The 23,066-nt window shown below is 43.2% G+C and overlaps 1 protein-coding gene across 5 annotated transcripts; it reads right to left on the reverse strand.

Annotated features, from left to right (window-relative positions):
• Window positions 1-189: 189 nt before the first annotated feature.
• LOC113478767 (pantetheinase-like) lies at window positions 190-22,769 on the reverse strand. Of its 5 annotated transcripts, XM_026846236.1 has the most exons (9): window positions 22,563-22,769; window positions 17,995-18,236; window positions 17,769-17,899; window positions 15,812-16,004; window positions 14,312-14,338; window positions 3,314-3,578; window positions 1,950-2,323; window positions 1,619-1,789; window positions 190-356 (listed from the first exon to the last, which is right to left on the reverse strand). In XM_026846236.1, exons 2-9 carry the CDS (start codon window positions 18,205-18,207, stop codon window positions 222-224), a joined length of 1,509 nt encoding a protein of 502 aa, XP_026702037.1. In that variant the 5' UTR covers window positions 18,208-18,236; window positions 22,563-22,769; the 3' UTR covers window positions 190-221. The 5 variants fall into 5 exon arrangements, with proteins under 5 accessions (XP_026702037.1, XP_026702036.1, XP_026702033.1 ...); XM_026846235.1 differs by lacking the exons at window positions 14,312-14,338; window positions 15,812-16,004 and adding an exon at window positions 4,173-4,365 and having other exon boundaries at window positions 3,314-3,605; window positions 17,995-18,226; window positions 22,563-22,765; XM_026846232.1 differs by lacking the exons at window positions 14,312-14,338; window positions 15,812-16,004 and adding an exon at window positions 4,173-4,365 and having other exon boundaries at window positions 3,314-3,605; window positions 22,563-22,763.
• Window positions 22,770-23,066: the final 297 nt, after the last annotated feature.

Consider the following 23,066-nt stretch of genomic DNA (forward strand, 5'->3'; position numbering starts at 1 on the left):
TCAGTATCAGTCTTCCTTCTAGTGTGACCCTGTCACTCTACAGGGTATCTTTGGGAAAAAAAATAATTTCTAATTAAAGATTACATGTGACAGATTATTCATACTAAACAATAATTGCACTGGCTCAAGCACTTTTGAAAAGGTATACACAACAGAGCGATCACATTGTTTTCTCCTAAATAAATGCAAGTCCCCTCCTGTTTAGGGTGACTGTGTAACACCTAAGGACTTCTGTTATATGGGGAGGTTCGCAGAGGATGCGGTAGGTCCTTTTCATAAAGCCTTCCAAAAAGCGTCGCTGTTACAAGTGGTTGCGATGTTCCGTGCTTACTTTTCAAACGTCCATCACGTAGCACCTAGTTGAAAAGAGAAAGATTGACACTAATAGTCCACTAACAGAGTAGCAATACTGCATAGTACAGAAAGGGTAGGCCTAACTGTTGAATATTTTATGCAGCACTTCTAAAAGACAATCATGAGAATGAAAGAAACCAGAATTCTCTCTGGCTCTGCCACAGCCTTCCCACATTTTCTGGAACATGAATGTCTTTAAAACTCGTCCCAGCTCCATCTTTGGAAAAAAAGGATCATTTTCTCCACCTCATAAGAAGGTGAGAGTGAGCATAACTGATTTGTAAGGTTCTCAGTTATTCATACATGGCAATAAAGGTTATATACATATCTAGGATGGTAATTTGAAATCTTTTTGATTTGTAGACTCCAAAAAATTTCCAGATGGAAGTAAAGAATTTCAAGCTACTGGACATATCTTGCTTTCCTTAGACTTTTTACAGATCAACTTGAAATCACTGTTTTTCATAGACTGTGAACACTTGCAACATTTTAAGAGCCTCTGTGACAAACTATAAAGATGTATTTGTTAAGAAAATACAAAATATTTTTTTAAATTAGACCATGATCACATTTTAGCATACCAATAAATCCTTTGATGTGTATGTTTTTACAGAAGTCCTATTCAAAACAAATATGCAGGATGAGCAATGCTCTTCCATTCTCTACCTTGTAAGAAAATCACCCTTTTTTTCCCCTATCCGTCTTTGTTGTCTCTTGTAAGCTATTAAATACTTTTCCAAATCAATTAAGATTTCATCTAGCTTCTTACATAAATGTAATCTAAGGTTTATGAATGAAAATGTTTTAGCTAAATATATTATGAAGTTTCAAATGAAAAAATAAAACCTTCAAAAGGTTAAAAAAAAAATCGAACATTTTTAACTGTATAGGATCTCTGCTCTTATGCATGATACTCATTAGTAATATTACTTGCTTGGACAATTTTGCAGAATATCTGATTTCTTTGTCTCCTAAAACACCCATCAGCATTAACCTGTAGAAAACAGATCCTTGAGAGCTGCTATGTATAGATCTGAAGTGGGAAGGCATATTTGCTGAAGAAAATATTGAAGAGACTTGGTCTTAGCATTTATACGTTCTCATCAGTAAGGATTAATTCAATCCATACATTTAAATGTCCCCTTGAGTTACCATCTGCAGAACCAAACAAAGTGGTTCTTGGATGGGATTTTACTACCATTTCGGTTTTGAGCACCACAGTCTGGAAAACCTTGCATCAAACAGTCCCAAGGTGTCCCATTACCTCGAACTCCCCAGGGGCCAGCTGCACACCGCTGTACAAGACTTCTGGAAAGACGTAGTTGGTGCCAAATGTGCCACTGAGGGAGAACCTCTCAAACTTGGTCTGAGCTGTCTCCACCGGCTGCCCACATGTGCTCAGATCTGTGCTCTTGCACTTGAGCAGCGTGCATATCTGCAGGGAGGAGGATGCAGAAAGGCAAAACACTGCTAAGCTTTCAACAGTCAAGAGCTGGATTTGATAGCAAGAGAAGTTATCACAATGCAGTAATGGACAAGTGTGGGTTGGGATGTAGGCATATACAACCCACGCATACACCTACAAAACCAATTACCTGCCAATGGTATTTTATGAGAGAACCATGAAGTCCATCAAATGCACCCAGGACATAAACTTCATCATTGCTCTTGTTTAACATCCGATAGACCAAATGACAGCAGAGGTCTCCTTGGCAAACGGTGTAATTTCCAGCTTTGCGCCTGAGTTCACTGAAAGTGAATATATCCCGCCGGACAGCCCCCGAAAATGTGTCTTTTTCTTCTGGAAATTTCTTGATGCTTGTGGCATACAAGCTCCAGTTGACAGCGGGGGGATAGGTGGGGGAAAGACGAGGACGTGCACTCAGCTCTGCTAGCAGGAGACGTCCCTCCTCGGTCCCACTGTCGTAATGGTAAGCGGCAGCTCCCTCCGGCGTGAACAGCCCACTGCCTGCCAAAGACATCCACCAGCCCTCCGTCAGCTGGCACCCCAGAGCACAGCTAGGCAGGGGGGGCGGCTACCCTCTGTGCCACACTGGAGGGCTTATTACAGTGCTATTTTCAGTCAACATGTTATGGGGAATTCTGGAAGACTTTTAAAGCACAGAGTGCTAAAATATCCATCATATTGTAAAAACATGACCTAAACTTCACAGGTTTTTTGCTTCACTGGATCTTGAATCTGAGCCTTAAATGGCAATTTGACACATGACCATCCCTGCTTTTTTTAAAAACGTAGGTTCATTTAAATATAAATCAAAATTCTAAGAGTGGCATATTTGCCCAAGAAGGAAACCACGGGGGTAATTACATTTCGCAGAAGGAAACCCAAGGCTGGAGCCTAAACTCAGCTCAGTCTATTTAAGGCAGGAAAAAATGTTCCTTTGTGGCTTTTACTTCAGCTTCAGGGGAAAGTTACAGATGCAGCTACACCAATGCTTTATCAGTTTACAGGAAAAAAAGGCAGTAGATATATATTCAGATCAAATCAAAACATAAATATGTCTAATTCTTCAGCAGACATAAAAACCTGAAAATATTTTATTCAATATACAAGAGAAAACCCCCTTTTGGTTTTATGTTATTAAGTTCTGTTGAAAACATTTTTTCTCCATTTAACTGTTGATTGAATTTTAAACACAAAATCCTGCTTCTAAATGAGAGGTTGAAAATTTAAGTGAAACTTTGTGCTATTTTTGAAATAAAATTTCACTTTTAAATTATCAAAATTTAATGTCATGGATTTTCTAATTTTACCTCTCCCAGAACATTCAACAATTTCTTGCCTGAAGCTCTTTACTACATTCAATATAACATCAAGAAGATTTTTGGTCTGACTGAAACACTATTTTCCAGAGACATCACTATTTGTAAAACATTTCTGCCTGCTTCTGAATCCAGTACTCTGAAGACAATTTCCCTTTTCCCAAAAGCAACTCACCTGTCATTGCCAAGCTAATGTTGTGGGTATTTGCTGAAAGTAAATTTACACCCATGCCCATAGCCCAGGCAGAGTGAAACTCAACAGCAGTCAGAAATGGCAGGACGTTCATCCAAGCCGTGGGGAAAAGCACGGTGTCCACCTGCAACTCGCTCACCAGGACCACAGCAGGCTCACGGAAGAGGATGTCAAAGCAAGTGAAAATGCCAAACTTTCCGAAGGGGGTCTCAAAGGTGATGGCTTCTGGTTCTTTTGGGTAATTAAACTGAGTTTCTCTTCTAAATAGGTTGTACTGCAGGTAAAGAAAAAGGCATTTTAGAAACTAAAAATAAGATAAGATTATGAAGAGCTACTTTTATGTCTGAGAGAGGTTTTAAGGCAAAGCTGGGGGTTGAGATGCCTGAAATGGCTAACACAGGGGGTTTGCATCCATCCAGCAGACCCTCTCCCCCTGCAAAACAGGGTGGCTGCAACATTAACTGCTAAACCCTGCCAAGATGTCACCTGCAAAAGTGCTATCTGGCTTGGCTAAAACTGTACGGCGGACCAGCTAACATTTACTGAGTATGGAAAACTTGTTCACTGCTTCTTTACCATTTAATATCATAAATGTACCCCTTAGGTGTTTGGTATCAGGCATGCACTCTGCAGCTGTCATTTTCCTGGGAATAATGTCTGATTGATCAAGCACTTGTCTGCTTTTCCCTCTGGCCATAAGATCCTTGCATCAGATCATCCTGGATTAGTTGTTGCTCTATAATAATGTACAATTATTGTATAAGCCAGCTGAAACTGGTGCCAGAGAGATGAAAAATATACTGATAATCAACTACAGGGTGATGTTGAAGCACCTCCTTACCTTGTGGTAACGAGCCAACAATTTCCCCTCGGGGTCAAAGACGACATCAGTGTTGTACTGATAGCGACCATCACTGGGGCAGCCGAGATCACTGGAGTTACACGGCTTCTTGTCCCCGATATTTGCAACCACATAGATGGAGTTATTCCTGGCCATGCAGCTGAGTCGTTCCTGCACTGGTGTTGGAGCAAATCTAATGCATTTTTGGTGAAAGAATAAAACCAGAAAAATTTACAAGTTTAAGTTCAGATGTGGAAAAAATGCATTCAAAATTGCTGTTCCACTATTTCCCAGGCACTGAAAAAGGGATAGATCAAATCATAGTTTCTGTTCATCTTCTTCTCTAATCATAGCATCATTTTAAATTGCTGGTCTCTTAGCTTTGAAAAATGGTCTCCTTGTGTTCTTCTTTCCTGTACCCTTAACAATGTTATCTTCTATGTGGATATAATTCCCAGTCAACACACATACAAAGATATGGACAGATTCAGAAAACAAAGGAGAGAATAAATCAGTATACAGACATAAACTTAAAAATAAATTTTGAGGCAGATCTAAACCTTGATTTCAAAAGACCAATTTATCCTTTTTTAAGACCCTTCACTCTGTTTAAGTCAGCTGCCCATATGCCCTTAGTAAAAAGTGGCCACAGCATTTACAGAGCTGAACACTCCTTAAATCTATCTTCTTAAAGCCTCAGAGAGAAGAATACAAAAGTTTAGCTCAGACAAGAACGTGGTCCTCTTGGTGTCCCGTGCTGACACATATTCAGAGCAGCTCTGTGTAACACAGCAGATTGTGCAAGGGGTTGGACTTCTAAAAGGCACTTCTTTCAGATCTAGATAAATATTTTGTGCAAATTGATTTAGAAATCACCCAGCCACATGAGCTGAGAACTGAATCACCTTGTCTAACCTATGCATCTGACATTAAAATAAGCTAGCTTATACTAACAGAAAATTTTCAGTCTGAAGTGAGTTTTACATGTTTTAAAAAATAATTATTTTTGCTAAAATGTCTTCATTTTCCTCCTTTTGTAAGTGTAAAAAAGTGAGACACAATGCTTTTTACCTTGCATATTCCCACTACCATTTAATTAAGTCTTCTTTTTAATGCATCTCATTTCTACAGTAGTTGGGATTTTTAATAGATTTAAAAACATAGCAGTTCTTAGGCATTTATTGGGAGCAGCTCATGACTCCAGGAGACACTAGTTTGAAACCACATAAATAACTGCAGCAGAAATCACCTTGTGGGATCAGTGCAGGGAATCCAGTTCACTGCTGGATCAGGGATATCCTCCAGGTAGGGGTAGATGGTTTCTCTCGTGAAACGCCAGCCATAAATGCCGTCTTCAGGAGTCACAATGATGTGGGCGCCCTGACACAACAGGCTCCGTTAAGAATTCACCCATCAACAGATAACCAGGAGGAGAAGAAAACACTAATTAACAATGCTCACAACACACCGAGTACCTGCTGGGCAGCTTCCTTGATGGCCTCTTCCAAGACATCCATGTTTCTGTTCATCAGGGCCAAAGCATCCTCAGGAGAAACAGGTTCAGCAGCGGCATCTGGCAGGATGACTGCGTGCTCGTAGACGGCTGCAATGAAGGTGTCAGAGGCAAGGGCCTGAAGGACTGCGAGTGCGAGCACTGCAGTGTGCAGGAGAGTCTGGGAAGGGAGCATGGCTGGTGCCTCACAGCTCCTGGATTGGGTGTGGGGAATATAAACCGGGTAGAAAGAGGAGGAGTAAAGGCTAATAAATTTGCTTTGGAAATAATCCTCTATTGAGTAATCTGGGAAGGTACAGGATAGATCTGCCAACAATCAGGATGTTTATTTATAGTAAGATGTTAAAGAAACATCTCTAGGAATTGGATCTTGTTTCCAGCTTGAAATACTCTAAATAAAAGGTGAACAAAAGGCTAACAGAGCATGTCAGAAGCAATGTTGATCTAAAAGGGACTTTGTGGAAGGAGCACTTGCACACTCCATTTGCACATCCCCTCTCCAGGCTTCCAAACCCATCTTGGGGGAGTCCAGACTCCCCAGGTTAGGGCACACTACTTCCTATAACCTTACTGCACACGGCTGCCATCAGTCAAATATTCAGTCAGTGCTGCAGGCAGAATACCTGTATGTAGTACAGCCCTTGTGCTTCAGAGCATAGCTGATTCATCTACGCTTACGAGACTCGTGGTCCTGCCATGCCTCCTGCCTTTGGCCAATGGCTTATTTAGTTATAGCAGGTGCCCTGAGAATCTCCTCCCTCCTGGGCTCATACTACAACACAAACTAACCCTTGAACTGTGCTGGTCTCTCTGCCTAGAGCTAACACTCTTGCTTGTTTTGTGGGAAAGAATTAAACACACAGATATTTTTTTTTTTACTGTTTTTGTTACAAAAGGCATTATTTACAAATTAACAATTTGACATTACTCATACAAAGCAGATTTTTTTCTCACTGAAAGCAATTTTTACATAGTATTTTGGAAACAGAGTATTACTACTAGAGCTTCAAGTTATTCATAAAAAGACCTTTGTTAGAACTTGCAGTATATGAGAGTAAAGGAACATAACCTGGCTAATCATTTACCACTCAGCAAGGGACCAAGGAAAATATACTTCATCCTGGAAATATCTTCCTCTTCACTATGTAGCTTCACTGAGAAGTCTTTATTTTTGTCCATCAGCACCAAGGCCTCCTCAGGAGGAACGGGCACTTCAGTGTCCTCTGACAAGAGCACGCTGTGCTCGTAGACGGCTGCGATGTAGCTGCCCAGGGCACAGGCCTCCACTGCGGACAGCACCGAAAGCACGGCACAGGCACAGGCACAGGCACAGCCTTTAGGAAGGCCCATGCCTGGGGGCTGGAAGTCGCCCAACAGGAGGCCGGGGACAAGCAAAGGCAGGGGGGGGTTAAAAAGAAAAGTCTTGTACAAAACCTGGGAGTTCCCCAGAGCGGCAGAAAGCTGACACCAGGAAATGCAGTCGCCCCGCCCAGAAGGTCGGGCACCATCACAGGCGAGAGAGCCGCCGGCATTGAGCAATGCGGCCTTGCACCACCGGCAGGGGAGTCACCGCTCTGCTGCAGCTGAAGAAACACGTCGCTTGCCAGGTTTACAGATGATTCGGGCATGGCACTGCTGTAGTAATGCAGTTCAAGGCAAGCCCAGGTTACCGCAGGAAAGCAAGCCAGAGTTTGGGAAATCTCAGCAAAAACCAGCACGGACACATGGCTGCCCGAGCTCGAGGGTGCGGGTGCAGGCAGGGCTGCAGGAGGAGGCGGCCGGCCCCCAGCTCGGTGCTGCTGTGCTGGCGCTGCCTGTGCCGCCCCTCCGCAGCACAGCGCTGTCTCAGAGTTGCAAGGCCTTTGGGGGCTGCGCATCGCAGGGGGACTGCCAGCAGGCTGTTTTTCTGAGCAAACCCATTAGCACACTGCTCAGTAACTGAGCTCTGAAGATCTTTGACTCCCAAAGGTCTCTGTTGGAAAAGCATCATGAATGGGAGCCATAATATCTAAATTTTGCCTACAGCAACCCACTTTCTTATATCTACAGATCACTCCAACAGAAATCTTGAAGTTAAAACTGCATATGCACAAAAGTTACTTGCATCTCGTCACCCACATTTCTTACCTTCTTTGGTTCTGATTCAGCTGTCAAGTAACAGAACACTTTTTGCTGCACTTCCCTCGAAGAAGTGTTTATTGTTATCGGTGGTTACAACGCAGCCTTGTCTTTATATAGACTGAGTTGGTGCGTGGATAATAGATAGTCTTGCATAGAATTACTTTCTGTATGCTTGACTCACATCCCACAATAACACATTTCACAACAATAACTGTTATGCAATCTTTGTAGCATAAAGAATTTAGTGCCATTAGGGCTTATGGCAGTCCTCTATAGGAAAATAGCATACAAATATACCTAAACCAAACCACAATGGCCTTGAACCAAATCCTGAATTCAAGATTACTCACCAGATTCAGAGTTGGGATCGTATATTACTTGCACACACATTCCCTTAGCCAGAGGACTGGTATTAGCAGTGAACAAACCTGAAGGAGCTGCCTCTCTGTTCTTACTAGCCATGTGCTCCTACTGAATCCCTTCTGCGTTGCAAGATGAGATCTTCTTGTGTGCCATAGCCTCCTTAAATCCAGATCCTTTCCTTGGGAGAGAGTTGCAGTATCACCCACAAGGTTCCTGGGGCACAAGTACAGCATCTGCACTGCATCTGTACCCATGGGAAGAAGATCACACTGGATAATCCCTTGCTGAACTGAGATCAGCCTGTGGTCAGACAGTAGCTGACTCCAACAGTGAACAAGGTGTTAAGAAAGCCTGACTCTTAACAGCAATGATGCTGGGCTCCCATGAGTCAGAGTACATTGTCTCGGGCTTTTGATAAACATGTGATTATTTTAGACATGACACTATGTTATGTCACATGTGATTATCTATTTACATTTGAAAACAGAAGAGATCATATGGTGCACAGCAGTGATAATCACTGCTGGAGTTCAGAAAGTATTTGCACTCCCAATGACTCAGCGCCTCCATAACAGAAGTACATGGGACTGAGGACCTTGAGAGCACCATGCAGAGACCAAGAATGGTGCCAGTGTGGGGAAAAGAAAGGAGAAATTAGACTAAGAGGGGTCTCTGACCACTCTTACAGACACAGAACATGCACATCTATACACTGATATGCTGAAGGAAGGTCACTCGGGTCCCTCAGCAGCAACAAAGCACAGGTCACTGGGCAAGAAGAGGAAGCAAAGATGTGAACAGTGCCTTCTCACCAGGATTAGCTGGTCTTAAGTAGAAATCTAAATGCCTTAATCCCTACAGCAAATTCATCTGCAGGGCAGCACCGCCCAGCATTATCATGATGGAGTAAAGGACAAGGCTTATTTTGCATGTGTTGCTGTTACATGACAGAAAGTAACAAAGAAGATGGGAAGGAGGAGCTGCTATATGATACCAGGCCACTCAGTGACCTCTTTACTGCATGCAAACAGTTCCAGCACTGAATAGCATCTAGTGCAGCCAGCAGACTGCAACTGTTGTTGCTCAGAACTGGCAAGCAGAATACTTTGAGGTTTCAATTCCAAGTTTTGGTTCAACAGAAGTTTCAAAGAAATGATGATTCATGTTGAGTTCTGACCAAGAAGTGGTGGCAGGTTTTGTTTCAGAGTTGGCTCTTTGATTAGAGTCCTTTCTCAGCCTCCATGATCCACTATTCTGTGCTGCCATGTGCCACATAACAGGCACCAACAGCATAAAGGCAAATAAACCAAAGCAATACAAACAGGAAAAAAGAAGCATGAGTGGGGTAAAAGATCAGATGTGCATAAATCAGCATAAGTAGATGTATATCAGAGAAAAAGCGTTCTTGAGCTGTTTTGTATAGAGCTGCCACAAATCACATCTTTCACCGTTTTATTTACTGGTCCCATAATAGTTTGCAATTATAAAATATGTGATGTTAGTTTAATGAGAGTGTATTCTCTGGTCCACAATACAGTTTTTCTGAGGGCTAGAAAAATAAAAATTCAGAAAACAGAGAAACACAACTGCTGTTTTGCACTAATATAAGATTAGTAATATTATAACATAGAAATAGATACTTCTCAATAAATGGGAGCAATAAAATCGTATTGCTGAATGACTACTAAACAAAGTACATTGATAAGAAGTTTGTGTAGCTGGAAAATAAAAAACAGAATTGGAATTGTTATACTAGAGGATGCTGTATCTCATTTGGACATAAGATTAGTAGTATGCAGCTTCACTTATGGTAATATTATGGGAAGGTTGGAGGTTGTGGATCTTGTTTCAGATGATCCTTTTCATACCATCGTCCAAAAAGCGTCACAGTGACAACTGGTTTTGTTGGTCCTGTCTTACTTATCAAGCGGCCATCATTCAATACCTGGTTGAAAAAGGTGAGAGAAGGACATGATTAAAGGAATACCCACATGAACATGCTAAGAGCTCAGAGAGATGTGACAAAACAGGAAGAAGGTACGTCAGACCATATCTCTTACTGAAACTAGTGACTTCATGAAAAGGTGTTTAATAGATCTGATTATTCAGTATGAGCAAGTTCACTTTGGCTATTTTGAGACAGTATATTCCACTACTATCCCACAGGAAACCTAGCATGACACAGCTCTAAGATGTCCCATTACCTCAAACTCCCCGGGGGCCAGCTGCACCCCACTGTACAAGACTTCTGGAAAGACATAGTTGGTGCCAAATGTGCCACTGAGGGAGAACCTCTCAAACTTGGTCTGAGCCATCTCCACTGGCTGCCCACACGTGCTGGGATCTGTGCTCTTGCATTTGAGCAGCGTGCATATCTGCAGGGAGAAGACAACAACATATTTAGCCAGACAGAAACACTCTGGTAGGAAAGCCCTGTGTCATCAAAGCTAGTGTCTGTTGTAACAGGTGACCAATCACTGGACTTCCTTCATAATCTTTAAGCGACTCCTTTTTAGTTGTAGTTTATTTTTTCACCCTTTGATCTGATTGGGGGTATTCCAGACCTGCACTGCCATTAGAAATAATGTGTTTCTCATAGAAGTGCTACCAGAGCACCTTACTTCATCCCTAAAACCCAATCCTGTCACTTCCACTAATTCTTCCAATTGCTAGTTCTCTTGTTTAAAGGTTCCTTTCCCACATATCTTAGTAAGATGAGTTTGTGAATGGAAATTTTAGACTAATGAAACAAAGTCATCCCCATGGGTACAATGTGGAGCTGTACATACATGTCCTTTTACTGGTATTTGTACATGTTGCTAATGATAATTCATTAGATGGCCTGGTAGTCCATGGGAAATATGAATTTGATGTTCTTGATCCAACTTGTGGTGAATATATGTCAAGGTGATGAAGTTAGCATCCTCTGTTAGCATCCTTTGTGTTAGTAGTTGCAGCACACAGAGAAAGTAGGAATGGCAATATTTTTCTTTTGTCCTTAGAGTTAATTATCCAGCTGATAGATGTTTATGGGCATCATGAAGAAATATGAAATAGGGTTAGAACTCCTGTGAAGATTCAAAGGATGTTGTCTGGTTTTGCTGCCAGGTGATGGGAGTTTTTCTATTTGTGTCAGATATTGGAGGATAGAAGAAGCATATTTGCAAATATCAGAAGTATTATTCATCAGAAAATACGGTTTTGTGCTGAAATGCAAATAAGCAGAGAAATAAAGAATAAAATTCTCTCAGTATGTTCTGATGAAAAGAAAAAAATACTGAGGGAAAAAGGAAGAGTAGAAATTCCTGTCTTCTCTAGAAAATTCAGTACGGGTAGAGACCATCTGGCAGCTTCCACAGTCACTGAAATAAATTTTCCAAGTGAGCTCACCAAGAACAGAATTTATTCAAGCTACCTTCTTAAATGTATTAGATGAGCTGTTCACTGTCTGAGATCTCCCCCCATATCATGGCGTCTGCACCAGCTGATATGTAAAAGCTGTTCTGAGAGACAGAAGTAACTAACTAAAAAAGAAGAATCTACTAGCACAATAACTTGATTATGAAAGCAAATAAATTTTTCTAAAATGCCTTGAAGGAAATTCACCCAAGATGTAACTCACTGTCTTCTTAAACATTTGATTAAAAGAGAGGAAGAATAAAAATTCTCTTATTTTTTCCAGTAAAAATCATATGCCATTTCAGTCAACTTCATTGTTATGATTCGGGTAATGACAAAAAATGAATGTCTCTGTGACTTTAAATTAATCAGAGTGTCTCATAAAGATGGATATGATCAACTGATTTTTTCACAGGAACTGTCTGATGAAGATTACATAGGAGTTTCAGAACACTTACTGCAGATAGTCACAAAAGAGGACCTAAATTTAGTCAATATTGCACACTAAAAACATTAGTGAACACACTGGGAACCTGAAAGAGGTTTAGAGACCTTTCCACTGCATTTGATGGATTTAAAGGTAAGCAAGCTTGGGCATTTTAGCAACTATTTCCCATTGCTAACAGATAGGACAGCAGGACTCCAGCATACAGGAAAGTCATTGTCTTTTTCCCCCAGAGCTGAATGTTTCTCCCTGTAAAGAAGCTTCCTAAAATAACTACTCCCCCTCCAAAAAATCATTACCTGCAGATAGTACTGTCCTTCAACAACATGAAGCCCATCAAAAGCACCCAGAACATAAAGTTCATCTTCCTGTTTCCCTGCCATCTTGTAGCTCAAATGACAGCAGAGGTCCTTCTGGCAAACAGTGAAATTCCCCTCACGCTTAGTGAGTTCAGTGAAAGTGAACCAGTCATGGAAGATGAGTCCTCCGAAATCATAGTCATTTGGTGAGAATCTTCCAACACTCAAAGCATATGAGCTCCAGTTGACAGCGGGCAGGGAGGCAGGAGAAGGGCGAGGGTGTGAGTCTAGTTCAGCAACAAGGAGGCGACCATCCTCAGTTTTCATATTGTAGTAGTATGTTCTGGCTCCATCTGGTGCATAAATACCGCTTCCTGAGGAGAGCACAGTACTTAGTTCAAAAAGAATAAAAAGTTTCATATTGTCCTTTTAATTGTCCCTATTGCTAGCTTATCCGCTGATTTTTAAATACTACAGAAATTTTAGTCTCAACCAAAAGTGACCATTAGCAACTCAGTATATGGAGTTCATACTTTGGCAAAGAATAGCATTTATTTCACTGGGTGAGGTCTGCTCAGTGCACCCAAAGGCAGAGAATGTTATGTTATGGTTGTGTTTATGGCCTCCCCAGTTGTCTTTTCTCCTGAGTGAACCAAAGCTAATTGATGCAAAGGGACCGTATACCAAATGAGAACATCCAAACACAACACAGGCAAGTATCACAGGCCCATCTTGGTGAACACAACAGTTGTCCCACCTGATTTACACTGGCTGAGGACTCCTCCCTATGTGGGGAATTCAGACCTCACCAGTGCCAAGTGACAGAGGGAAACCAAAGATCTGTTATACACATACCTGCCAAAGAGTCACATAAAATGGACAACAACCAGTAGCCTGTCAGGCAACTGTCAGAATCCCCAAGCCAATACTGTGGTTTCACAGCTCAGTGAAGATACTGGTCTAGCTGAAATACACTATTTGATAAGCTAAGCTCTAGAAAATCAGTGCTAAACTATTAAAGAGAAAATGCAGACTTCTCAGCAGCATTACTGCAACAGGTCTGAAATTTTTTTTCAAGACTTCTCCACAATTGTGTTAAATACAGCTACGAATAAGTCTTTCATTTTGCCAGAATAAATGGAGCCATGTATGCAGTTTACAAGTGTATATATACAGTTTGGCATACAATCACAGACTTAGAGGTGAAAGAGCCTAAGTTTCAGAAGTTTCTACTCAGGTAGAAGGGGCAGTAACTTACTACTCATTTAGAGGCATTAAAAGAAAGAAAGGAAAATCCTAAGAAAGGGAGAAGAGAAGAAAAGAAAAGACCACAAATTTTGCTGTGCCTTGTATGGAACCAGGTATTGGGAAGCATTTCTTTACAGAAGGGGTTGCTAGGCATTAGAATGGGCTGCCCAGGGAGATGGTAGAGTCCCCATTCCTGGAGGTGTTTAAGAGTTGGGTCGACATAGCGCTGAGGGATCTGGTGTAGTTGGGAACTGTCAGTGTTATGTTAATGGTTGGACTGGATGATCTTCAAGGTCTTTTCCAACTGAGATGATTCTGTGATTCTGTGAACCAGTAGGGACAGGATTTGTCAGGTTTACAGTTTGGTGACTAGACTCCTCACCTTTCAGATAAATACACTATATTCTTCTGAAAAATCATCTGGCAGAACAGACAATAAAGATTCATGGTTATAAAGATTTTTCATACACAGTGAGAATTAATTACCTGTCATAGACATGTTGGTGTAGTGTGTATCAGCAGCTAAGAAGTTGACACCCATGCCAATAGCCCAGGCAGAGTGAAACTCAACAGCAGTCAGAAATGGCAGGACGTTCATCCAAGCTGTGGGGAAAAGCACGGTGTCCACCTGCAACTCGCTCACCAGGACCACAGCAGGCTCACGGAAGAGGATGTCAAAGCAAGTGAAAATGCCAAACTTTCCGAAGGGGGTCTCAAAGGTGATGGCTTCTGGCTCTTTTGGATAATTAAACTGAATTTCTGACATAAATAGATTATACTGTAGGAGAAGGAAAAAAGAGAAACCACTTAAAGGCACCTACTGCAATTTCTTGGAGTCATTCCCTAAAAATGTTCAGAAGGACCAGAGAAGTTTTTTTCATCTGTGTTTGAAGCCTTCACACATATGAATTCACGCTAAAATTGTATGATCACCATAGTGCCCAAAAGGTCAATATGGGAAGACACATATTGCCCTGGCATCTAGCTAGAAAAGCAGCCAGCTATCTGCAGGTCTATTGGTGTCAGCCATCTGCAACTCCCATAAAAATAATCTCTCCATTCTCCCCACCTAGTTTATAATTTTGGTGACCCAAAAGACACATAGAGGAGAAATAATAATGGAAGAGGAGCATGAAGGATCTGACGCCAAGAGACAAGATTGGTGACCTTAGTGTGGAGATGTGCAGAAGGACTGGAAGCACACAGTTCCAGCAGGAAGCATGAGACAATACTGGGAGACTGCAGAGTGGAGAAGAAAACAAAGGCTGTGGTGATGAGGCAAAGGCAGATGACCTCAGCCAACAGAAAAATCCCAGTTTGCCACATTCTTAGCTTTGCAACATTTTCCTTCTTCCTTCATATTCACATTTATTAAAAGAGTCCTTTAATCTCCAGATGGCCTGGACAATAAACCTGTGCACTGAGCCAGAAAAGAGGTCCAAGTTTACTGAACTTGTAACTCAGTGCCTGGGCTGTGCCAAGCTGGCACGTGGGGGACCAGACTCACATTATCAGTGTCCCACTCATCCAGTTTACTCACAAAGAAATATCTTGGCATTGTCTCTGACGAACTAGGTGAAATACTGGGCCTGAAATACATTAAATAAACAACTGACTTCAGTCTAGCCACATTGGCATGATATCTGGCACACGACCCACAAACAACTTCAATGAACCTTGCAGGTAGCCACATAAAACTGAAATACTATACTTTCAAAGGGTGCAAATGTTTCAATGCCTTCATCTCTTTCTACACCCAGCTTAGTTTCAAGGTTTTGTGCAGATAATACCTGTTATGCAAAAACTATGCTGAAACATGATCAGAAAAAAAAAAAAAGGAAAGGGCCTGTCTTCCTTAGATCAGACTACTCATCTAAGATGAGATGCAGATAAACATTTTAAAATCTGGAATGCGAAGGGGTAGTCTGGTGAAAACCTGGCATTGAAAAGTAAAGTTGCTTAAGCAGCAGGATTTCCAGTAATAGGAAGTTAATGAACTGAGGAAATCAACCAAACCACATGTCATTAAATTGGACCTGAGCAATCATTTTTCATGCTAGTCTGTTTTGAGAAACATGACAGCAAATGCAAATTTAGAGTCAACACTTCAAAGCAAGAGAAAGCTTCCTTTAAATTATAAACAGAAGGAAACTCTGCCATGTGACTATGAGCGGCATTTAATTCTCTTGACAAATGAAGACATTTTGGAAGGAGTGGAAAAAGAGCTCCTGATTTTTCAAGGCCACTTTACCTTGTGGTAACGAGCCACCAGTTTCCCCTCTGAGTCAAAGACGACGTTGGTATTGTACTGATAGTGACCATCACTGGGGCAGCCGGGATCACTGGAGTTACATGGCTTCTTGTCCCCGATGTTTGCAACCACATAGATGGAGTTATTCCTAGCCATACAGCTGAGTCGTTCCTGCACTGGTGTTGGAGCAAATCTAACGTATTTTAGGGAAAAGAAAAAAAAATAAAATTAATGAAATCTGTGCTGTCAGTGGTGTCCACCACTGGAGTGCTGGAATGATTCCGATCGTGCAGTCTTGGCAGGGCAGGCAGATACACAGGGTTGCTGCAGCACTCCCTCAGGTTGCCTCCCTTGCCTGGAGTAGGTCCCAGAGCCTTCCCATTGGCATCCAGATGGACATGTCACCCCTGGGCTACCTGCCAGCGTCCTGCAGCACCCGGAACATGCTCTGCAGCAAGGAGATAATTCTAGGGCTGGGAAAAGGTAGGAGAGGAATCACTGAGAGACTAACTTGGTGTCACACAGGAGAATATCTTAGCATCTGGCATAGCCGCACCTGAGGACTGTAGCTCTGGGCCTTTGACATACCAAGCAGAATCGAGCTGTGGAATAGTGCAGCTGATGCGGTCAAGGCAATTAATCTCCCCCTACAGATGGGAGCACACAGTTCTCTAGCCATGGCATGAACAGAGTGGGATATTAATTTCAAGATGTGACAGGACATGTGCCATAAACTGGCAGCACCTCTGAAACATCTGTACCAGGCTGGAAAGAGAAGACACATCCTCCTCTGTATGGTAGCAATGCATATGCCTTTGCAAGGTGTGCATGGACCACACAGGAGGACCACCATGCAAGATACATATACAGCAAGGAATAGGGCATGCCAGACTGTGATGTCAGGTGCTATATTCCCACAAGGTGATAATGAAAACCCTGATTTAAAGCAGTGAAGAGACACAGAGATCAACTTCACAAAAACTGTGCAAAGTACTAGATTAAAGACCTACAGACATGTGGCCATCCCACACCCCACATTCACTGAAAGACTGTATATTTCAGGTACTTATGTCTCAGTAAAAAGCTGCACATCCTGGACTTCTCACTATTGTGAATATTCCTCTCAGGACTGTTGAGGAATTGCAGCCTCACAGGTGTCATAACATGCTCTAAGCACCTCATCACTGAGCAGGTGCAGAAAGCCGTGCTGAAAAAGGCAGACCACAGCTGTAGTTTTATGGCTGAGCATGCAATGCATGCTGTATGGATCTGAAGTCCAGCACTCAACTATAGGTGAGCTTGTCCCTGCTGGAACATGATGCCTGAATGACAGATCATGTTCTACAGCACACAGGCTCTAGCAATTCAGACTTTATCTTATCTTAACTGTGAAAAACTAAGATTAAAAGTTTCTGGGTTTGTATCACTCAGAGGTTTGGCCTTTGACAACTGACCTCATCACCTCTGTTAGTAGCTGCTCAGAAATTAGTTCTTGTCTGTCCACAAAAATGTTATGTGTGCTTCTGTTTGAACACAATATTTGTAAAAAAACAAACAAACCAACAAAACAAACTAGCATTAAGAATTTACAATTACTTCCACACAAAGTATTGTGAAAAAACTGAAAACAGAATGAGTTGCCAGCATATTCTGGCATCAAAGCTTTTCCAAGTGCCAAAAAAGTTGTTTCATTTACATTCAGTAACCCAAACCCCATATATTGTTTGCAGTTCTCTTTAAAGATCTAATTAAAAATACATTTTTTTAACAGAATTCCCTCATGAATTAGTCATGGACATACTATATATTTTACCATGTAACACCTTCATATACAACTTTAATTGAAACTTACCCTCATGTCAAAAGTATTAGCAGTTCTTGGGCATTTATTGGGAGCAGCTCATGACTCCAGGAGACACTAGTTTGAAACCACATAAATAACTGCAGCAGAAATCACCTTGTGGGATCGGTGCAGGGAATCCAGTTCACTGCTGGATCAGGGATATCCTCCAGGTAGGGGTAGATGGTTTCTCTCGTGAAACGCCAGCCATAAATGCCGTCTTCAGGAGTCACAATGATGTGGGCGCCCTGACACAACAGGCTCCGTTAAGAATTCACCCATCAACAGATAACCAGGAGGAGAAGAAAACACTAATTAACAATGCTCACAACACACCGAGTACCTGCTGGGCAGCTTCCTTGATGGCCTCTTCCAAGACATCCATGTTTCTGTTCATCAGGGCCAAAGCATCCTCAGGAGAAACAGGTTCAGCAGCGGCATCTGGCAGGATGACTGCGTGCTCGTAGACGGCTGCAATGAAGGTGTCAGAGGCAAGGGCCTGAAGGACTGCGAGTGCGAGCACTGCAGTGTGCAGGAGAGTCTGGGAAGGGAGCATGGCTGGTGCCTCACAGCTCCTAGAATGCTCTGAGTCACAGACAAACGGTGCCAAAAGGAGCATGCATTGAAAAGAAAAGAGGGGCAAAGTTTAGCTTTGAAGGAAGGAGGAAGTGCTGGTCTGTTAAAGCATTACCTTGGAATCAAGCATTGATGGTGACATAAGGGAAAGTATAGCAGTACACAGTAAGGATGTTGCAACTCAACAAGACTAAAAAAACAGGCAATGCCATGATTAATTGTGTCAATATATAAATAAGTAATTAAAGACATGGCCAGAAAGAACAGTCCAGTTTTTCTTGGTTTACTTTTCTCTGTCATTGACTGCCTTTTGCTATCGATGTTGGCTCAACTCTGACACCCAGGTAAAAGATGGATATGTCACCCCTAGAGCCTGTCTGTGAAGTTTGAGTGGCAAAACTAAGGATCTTAAGAACTGCTTTATTCTAGTGTCTTCATATTCTCCAATTCCTGTGCTATGTGTTAGTATGTGCATTTTGCTTTCCTGAGTTTCTTTAGACCAAATTAATTACATTAGCATCTCTCTGTATTTAGGTGTAACACACTTAACATGACAGCAACAGAAATGGCCCTTGCATTTATCCCAGTGGCTCTCCCAGTCACTTCTGTTTAGCTGTAAATCACTTTGCATCAGCTTTCCACCGGGAAATATGCATCTGGAGGAAATGTTTTCCTCTGAAATCAAGCAGGTAATCACCTCATTGGCTGGCTGCCACTGGCCTGAAGTGGAAGAACAGGCTAGTTCACCAGGTGCAGTGGCATGCCTGCTCCTCTGCTCACCTTTCTTGTCCCCAGGAATATGCTGTGTATTGAGAGGCCTTAATTTTTAATCTTCAAGTCAGTTCACATGCATTTTTTGCTATGACATTTTCCATTTTTTGACTTTCTAATAGTTGCAGTATTCTCATTGGGAAAAGGTTTTCTGAATAGCAGGAAGAAGAACAGGCTGTCTGCCTTTAGCTACAGCAGACTGTCACGGAATCATAGAAACATCTAGGTTGGAAAAGACCTTGAAGATCATCCAGTCCAACCATTAACCTAACACTGACAGTTCTCAAATACACCATATGCCTAAGTACTATGTTGACCCAACTCTTAAACACCTCCAGGGATGGGGACTCCACCACCTCCCTGGGCAGCCCATTCCAATGCCTAACAACCCCTTCTGGAAAGAAATACTTCCTGACATCTAGTCTAAACCTTCCCTGGTGCAACCTGAGGCCATTCCCTCTTGTCTCATCACTTGCTACTTGGTTAAAGAGGCACACGCCCAGCTCTCTGCACCCTCCTTTCAGGGAGCTGTAGAGGGCGATGAGGTCTCCCCTCAGCCTCCTCTTCTCCAGACTAAACACCCCCAGTTCCCTCAGCCGCTCCCCGTACGACCTGTGCTCCAGACCCTGCACCAGCTCCGTTGCCCTTCTCTGGACACGCTCGAGTCATTCAATGTCCTTTTTGTAGTGAGGGGCCCAAAACTGAACACAGGAATCGAGGGGCGGCCTCACCAGTGCCGAGTACAGGGGTCAGATCCCTTCCCTGTCCCTGCTGGCCACGCTATTGCTGACACAAGCCAGGATGCCATTGGCCTTCTTGGCCACCTGGGCACACTGCTGGCTCCTGTTCAGCCGGCTGTCAATCAGCACCCCCAGGTCCCTCTCTGACTGGCAGCTCTCCAGCTACTCCTCCCCAAGCCTGTAGCGCTGCTGGGGGTTGTTGTGGCCCAAGGGCAGCCCCCAGCATTTGGCCTTGTTGAAACTCCTCCAGTTGGCCTCAGCCCATGGCTCCAGCCTGTCCAGGTCTCTCTGCAGAGCCTCCCTACCCTCGAGCAGACCAACACTCCCACCCAACTGGGTGTCATCTGCAAACTGACTGAGGGTGCATTCGATCCCCTTGTCTAGATCATCCATAAAGATGTTAAACAGGAGTGGCCCCAGAACCGAGCCCTGGGGGACACCACTCGTGACCGGCTGCCAACCGGATTTAACTCTGTTCACCACAACTCTTTGGGCCCGGCCGTCCAGCCAGTTTTTTGCCCAGAGAAGCGTGTGCCCATCCAAGCCACGAGCAGCCAGTTTCACCATGCTGTGGGAAACGGTGTCAAAGGCCTTACTGGAGTCAAGGTAAACAACATCCACAGTCTTTCCCTCATCCAATAAGCAAGTCACCCTGTCGTAGAAGGAGATCAGGTTTGTGAGGCAGGACCTGCCTTTCATAACCCCATGCTGACTAGGCCTGATTTTCCAGCTGTCCATTATATGACTTTTAATGGCACCCGAGATGACCTGCTCCATGACCTTCCCTGGCACCGAGGTCAGACTGACAGGTCTATAGTTTCCTGGATCCTCCTTTCTGCCTCTCTTGCAGATGGGTGTCACATTTGCCACCCTCCAGTCCAATGGGACCTCCCCAGTTAGCCATGACTTGAGGTAAATCTGCTAACTCTTTCAGCACCCTTGGGTGTAACCCATCTGGTCCCACAGACCTGTGTGCATCCAAGTGGTGCAGCATGTCTCTGACCACCTCCTCTTCAACTGTGCTGACCTCATTCTGCTTCCCCTCCCCATGTCCCAGCTCCTGAGGCTGGTGTCCAGGGTACAGCCAGTTCCAGTGCTAAAGACAAAGGCAAAGTAGGCACTGAGCACCTCAGCCTTTTCCTCATCCTTAGTTACCATGTTTCCCTCTGCAACCAGTAAGGGAGGGAGATTTTCCCTAATCCTCCTTTTGATGTTAATGAATTTATAGAAAGATTTTTTGTTATCCTTAACAGCTGCAGCCAAGTTGAGCTCTAGCTGTGCTTTGGCTCTCCTAATGTTCTCCCTGCGTAACTTCACTATGACTTTTTAGTCTTCATGAGAGACTTGGCTCCTCTTCCAAAGGCAATAGATTCTCCTTTTGTTCTTGAGATCCAGCCAAAGGACCCTGTTTAGACAGGCCGGTCTCCTTCCCTGCCTGCTTGTTTTCCAGAACATTGGAACAGCCTGCTCCTGTGCCTTTAAGACTTCACTCTTGAAGTATGTCCAACCTTCCTGGACTCCCATTTCCTTCAAGGCAACCCCCCAAGGGGTTTTGTTAATCAGTCTCTTGAACAGGTTGAAGTTAGCCCTGCAGAAGTCTAAGGTGGCAGTTTTATTAACCCTTCTCTTTGTTTCTCGAAGAATCAAAAAAATCTGATCATCTCATGATCACTACACCCTAGACAGCCTCCAACCTTTACTTCCCCCACAAGCTCTTCCATGTTCACAAGAAGCAGATACAGGAGGGCACCTTCCCTGGTTGGCTCACTCACCAGCTGTGTGAGGAAGTTATCCTCCACACGTTCCAGGAACCTCCTGGATTGTTCCCTCTCTGCTGTGTTGTGCGCCCAGCAGATATCTCGGAGGTTAAATTCCCCCACAAGAACAACGGCAAGTGACTGTGAGATTTCTTCCATTTATAGAAAGCTTCATCCACCTCACAGCTTTGGTTGGGAGGTCTATAGCAGACTCCCACAGCAAGATCTGCTTTATTGGCCCTTAACCTAATGCACGCACTCTCAACCCCGTTGAAAGCGTAGAGCTGTCACTGTAGAGCTGTCTCAGAAAAGACAGAAATATGGGTGAATGAATACAAGTACCAGGGAGTTTTCTGCAAGAATAGAGCTGATTGAGGGTTTCAACTATTAGGAATGTTGATTTGCATCTGGTAACGTTCATCTCTAGGTATTTCTCTACATACATTACTAGATACAGCATGCTCATTTAGGAGCCTTAAATAAGAGCCTTTAAAAGGCTGCAATAGAGATTTCAGTGATAACTGAAGTAATGCAGCTTGGAAGCCTTCCCCCCCCCTCCCCGGTTTTCTTATAAAATATGGATTGAGTCACATTAACCACAATCAGACAAGTCTGAATGAGGAAGCAGCAAACGCTGCCTTGTTTAACATCTAGGTCAACAGTCAGCCCAGAAAGGTGACTATCCTGGCAGGGTTGAGAAGAACAAGTTACAAGTGCAGGGCCGGGGGTACTGCCCCGCAAAGTTCAAGTCAAACTGCCAGGACAGGGGGGCTTCTGTGGTACAGTGGGATGGAGACATCCCTGTCTGCTTCTGTACCAGCGAGCACCACTGCCTACTGCCTGCAGAGCTGGGAGCTCATGCAGGAACCAAGAACTAACTCCAGTTAAACACACAAACCACCTGAAGAAAGCTTAATGAAACTACAGCGGTCCAGGCTATGGTTCCGGGCAATGTAAGAGGAAGGTTACCCTAGAGCTCCCTCCATCTTCCCGGTCCAGTGTCCCCAGCCCTGCACTCTCCCCCCTCTCTGCTACTGCCCGAGAATGGCAGTTATCTAAGGACTTACTTTTGTGAAACAGGATGCGGTCTGATGCTAAATCAGTTTAGCTGCAGAGGTAGTCTCCTTCAGATTGTGATTCTGACCCTTTTCTTGTGCATGGAAGAGTACTCCTAATTTGAAGTGTTAATCATGCTGTGGAGAAGCCTGTATGAAGGGTCATGGCTGCAACCCAGCAATCACTGCAAAGCAGTGAGGACACGTGGTCAGGGGTGAGGAAATCCAAAGCAACTCATTTTTGGCAGCAGTACATAGTTATGTTGCTTAGCTGTACAGGACACCACGCCCTAGGCTGCAGTTACAAAGGTAGAGGACACAGTACTTTCTCTCCGCAAACACGTAGAGTGTTTTCCTATTAAACGAATTGTAGAGGGTTACAATTTAATACATTTACAAACTAAAATCTTGTTTTTACAAAGTTCACTTTGTTCAAAACCAATGTATTTTTGCATCCTGCAAGTATTTTTTATTATGTTGGTCAGATTAAATGCGAACAATGTTTTGATTTCAAAG

The sequence above is a fragment of the Athene cunicularia genome (assembly GCF_003259725.1).
Source record: "Athene cunicularia isolate RWA chromosome 3 unlocalized genomic scaffold, athCun1 chr3_part1, whole genome shotgun sequence".
Classification (NCBI taxonomy): domain Eukaryota; kingdom Metazoa; phylum Chordata; class Aves; order Strigiformes; family Strigidae; genus Athene; species Athene cunicularia.

Bases quoted from the DNA above. Each gene is read 5' to 3' on its own strand.
- LOC113478767 (XM_026846236.1), bottom strand. From the start codon at position 18,207: ATGCTCCCTTCCCAGACTCTCCTGCACACTGCAGTGCTCGCACTCGCA. The intron at 3,579-14,311 runs TTTAATTATCCA...AGAGAAACTCAG, and splicing joins TATTTATGTCAGAAATTCAG to TTTAATTACCCAAAAGAACC. The intron at 357-1,618 runs GTAATGGGACAC...CTTTTCAACTAG, and splicing joins TGGCCCCTGGGGAGTTCGAG to GTGCTACGTGATGGACGTTT.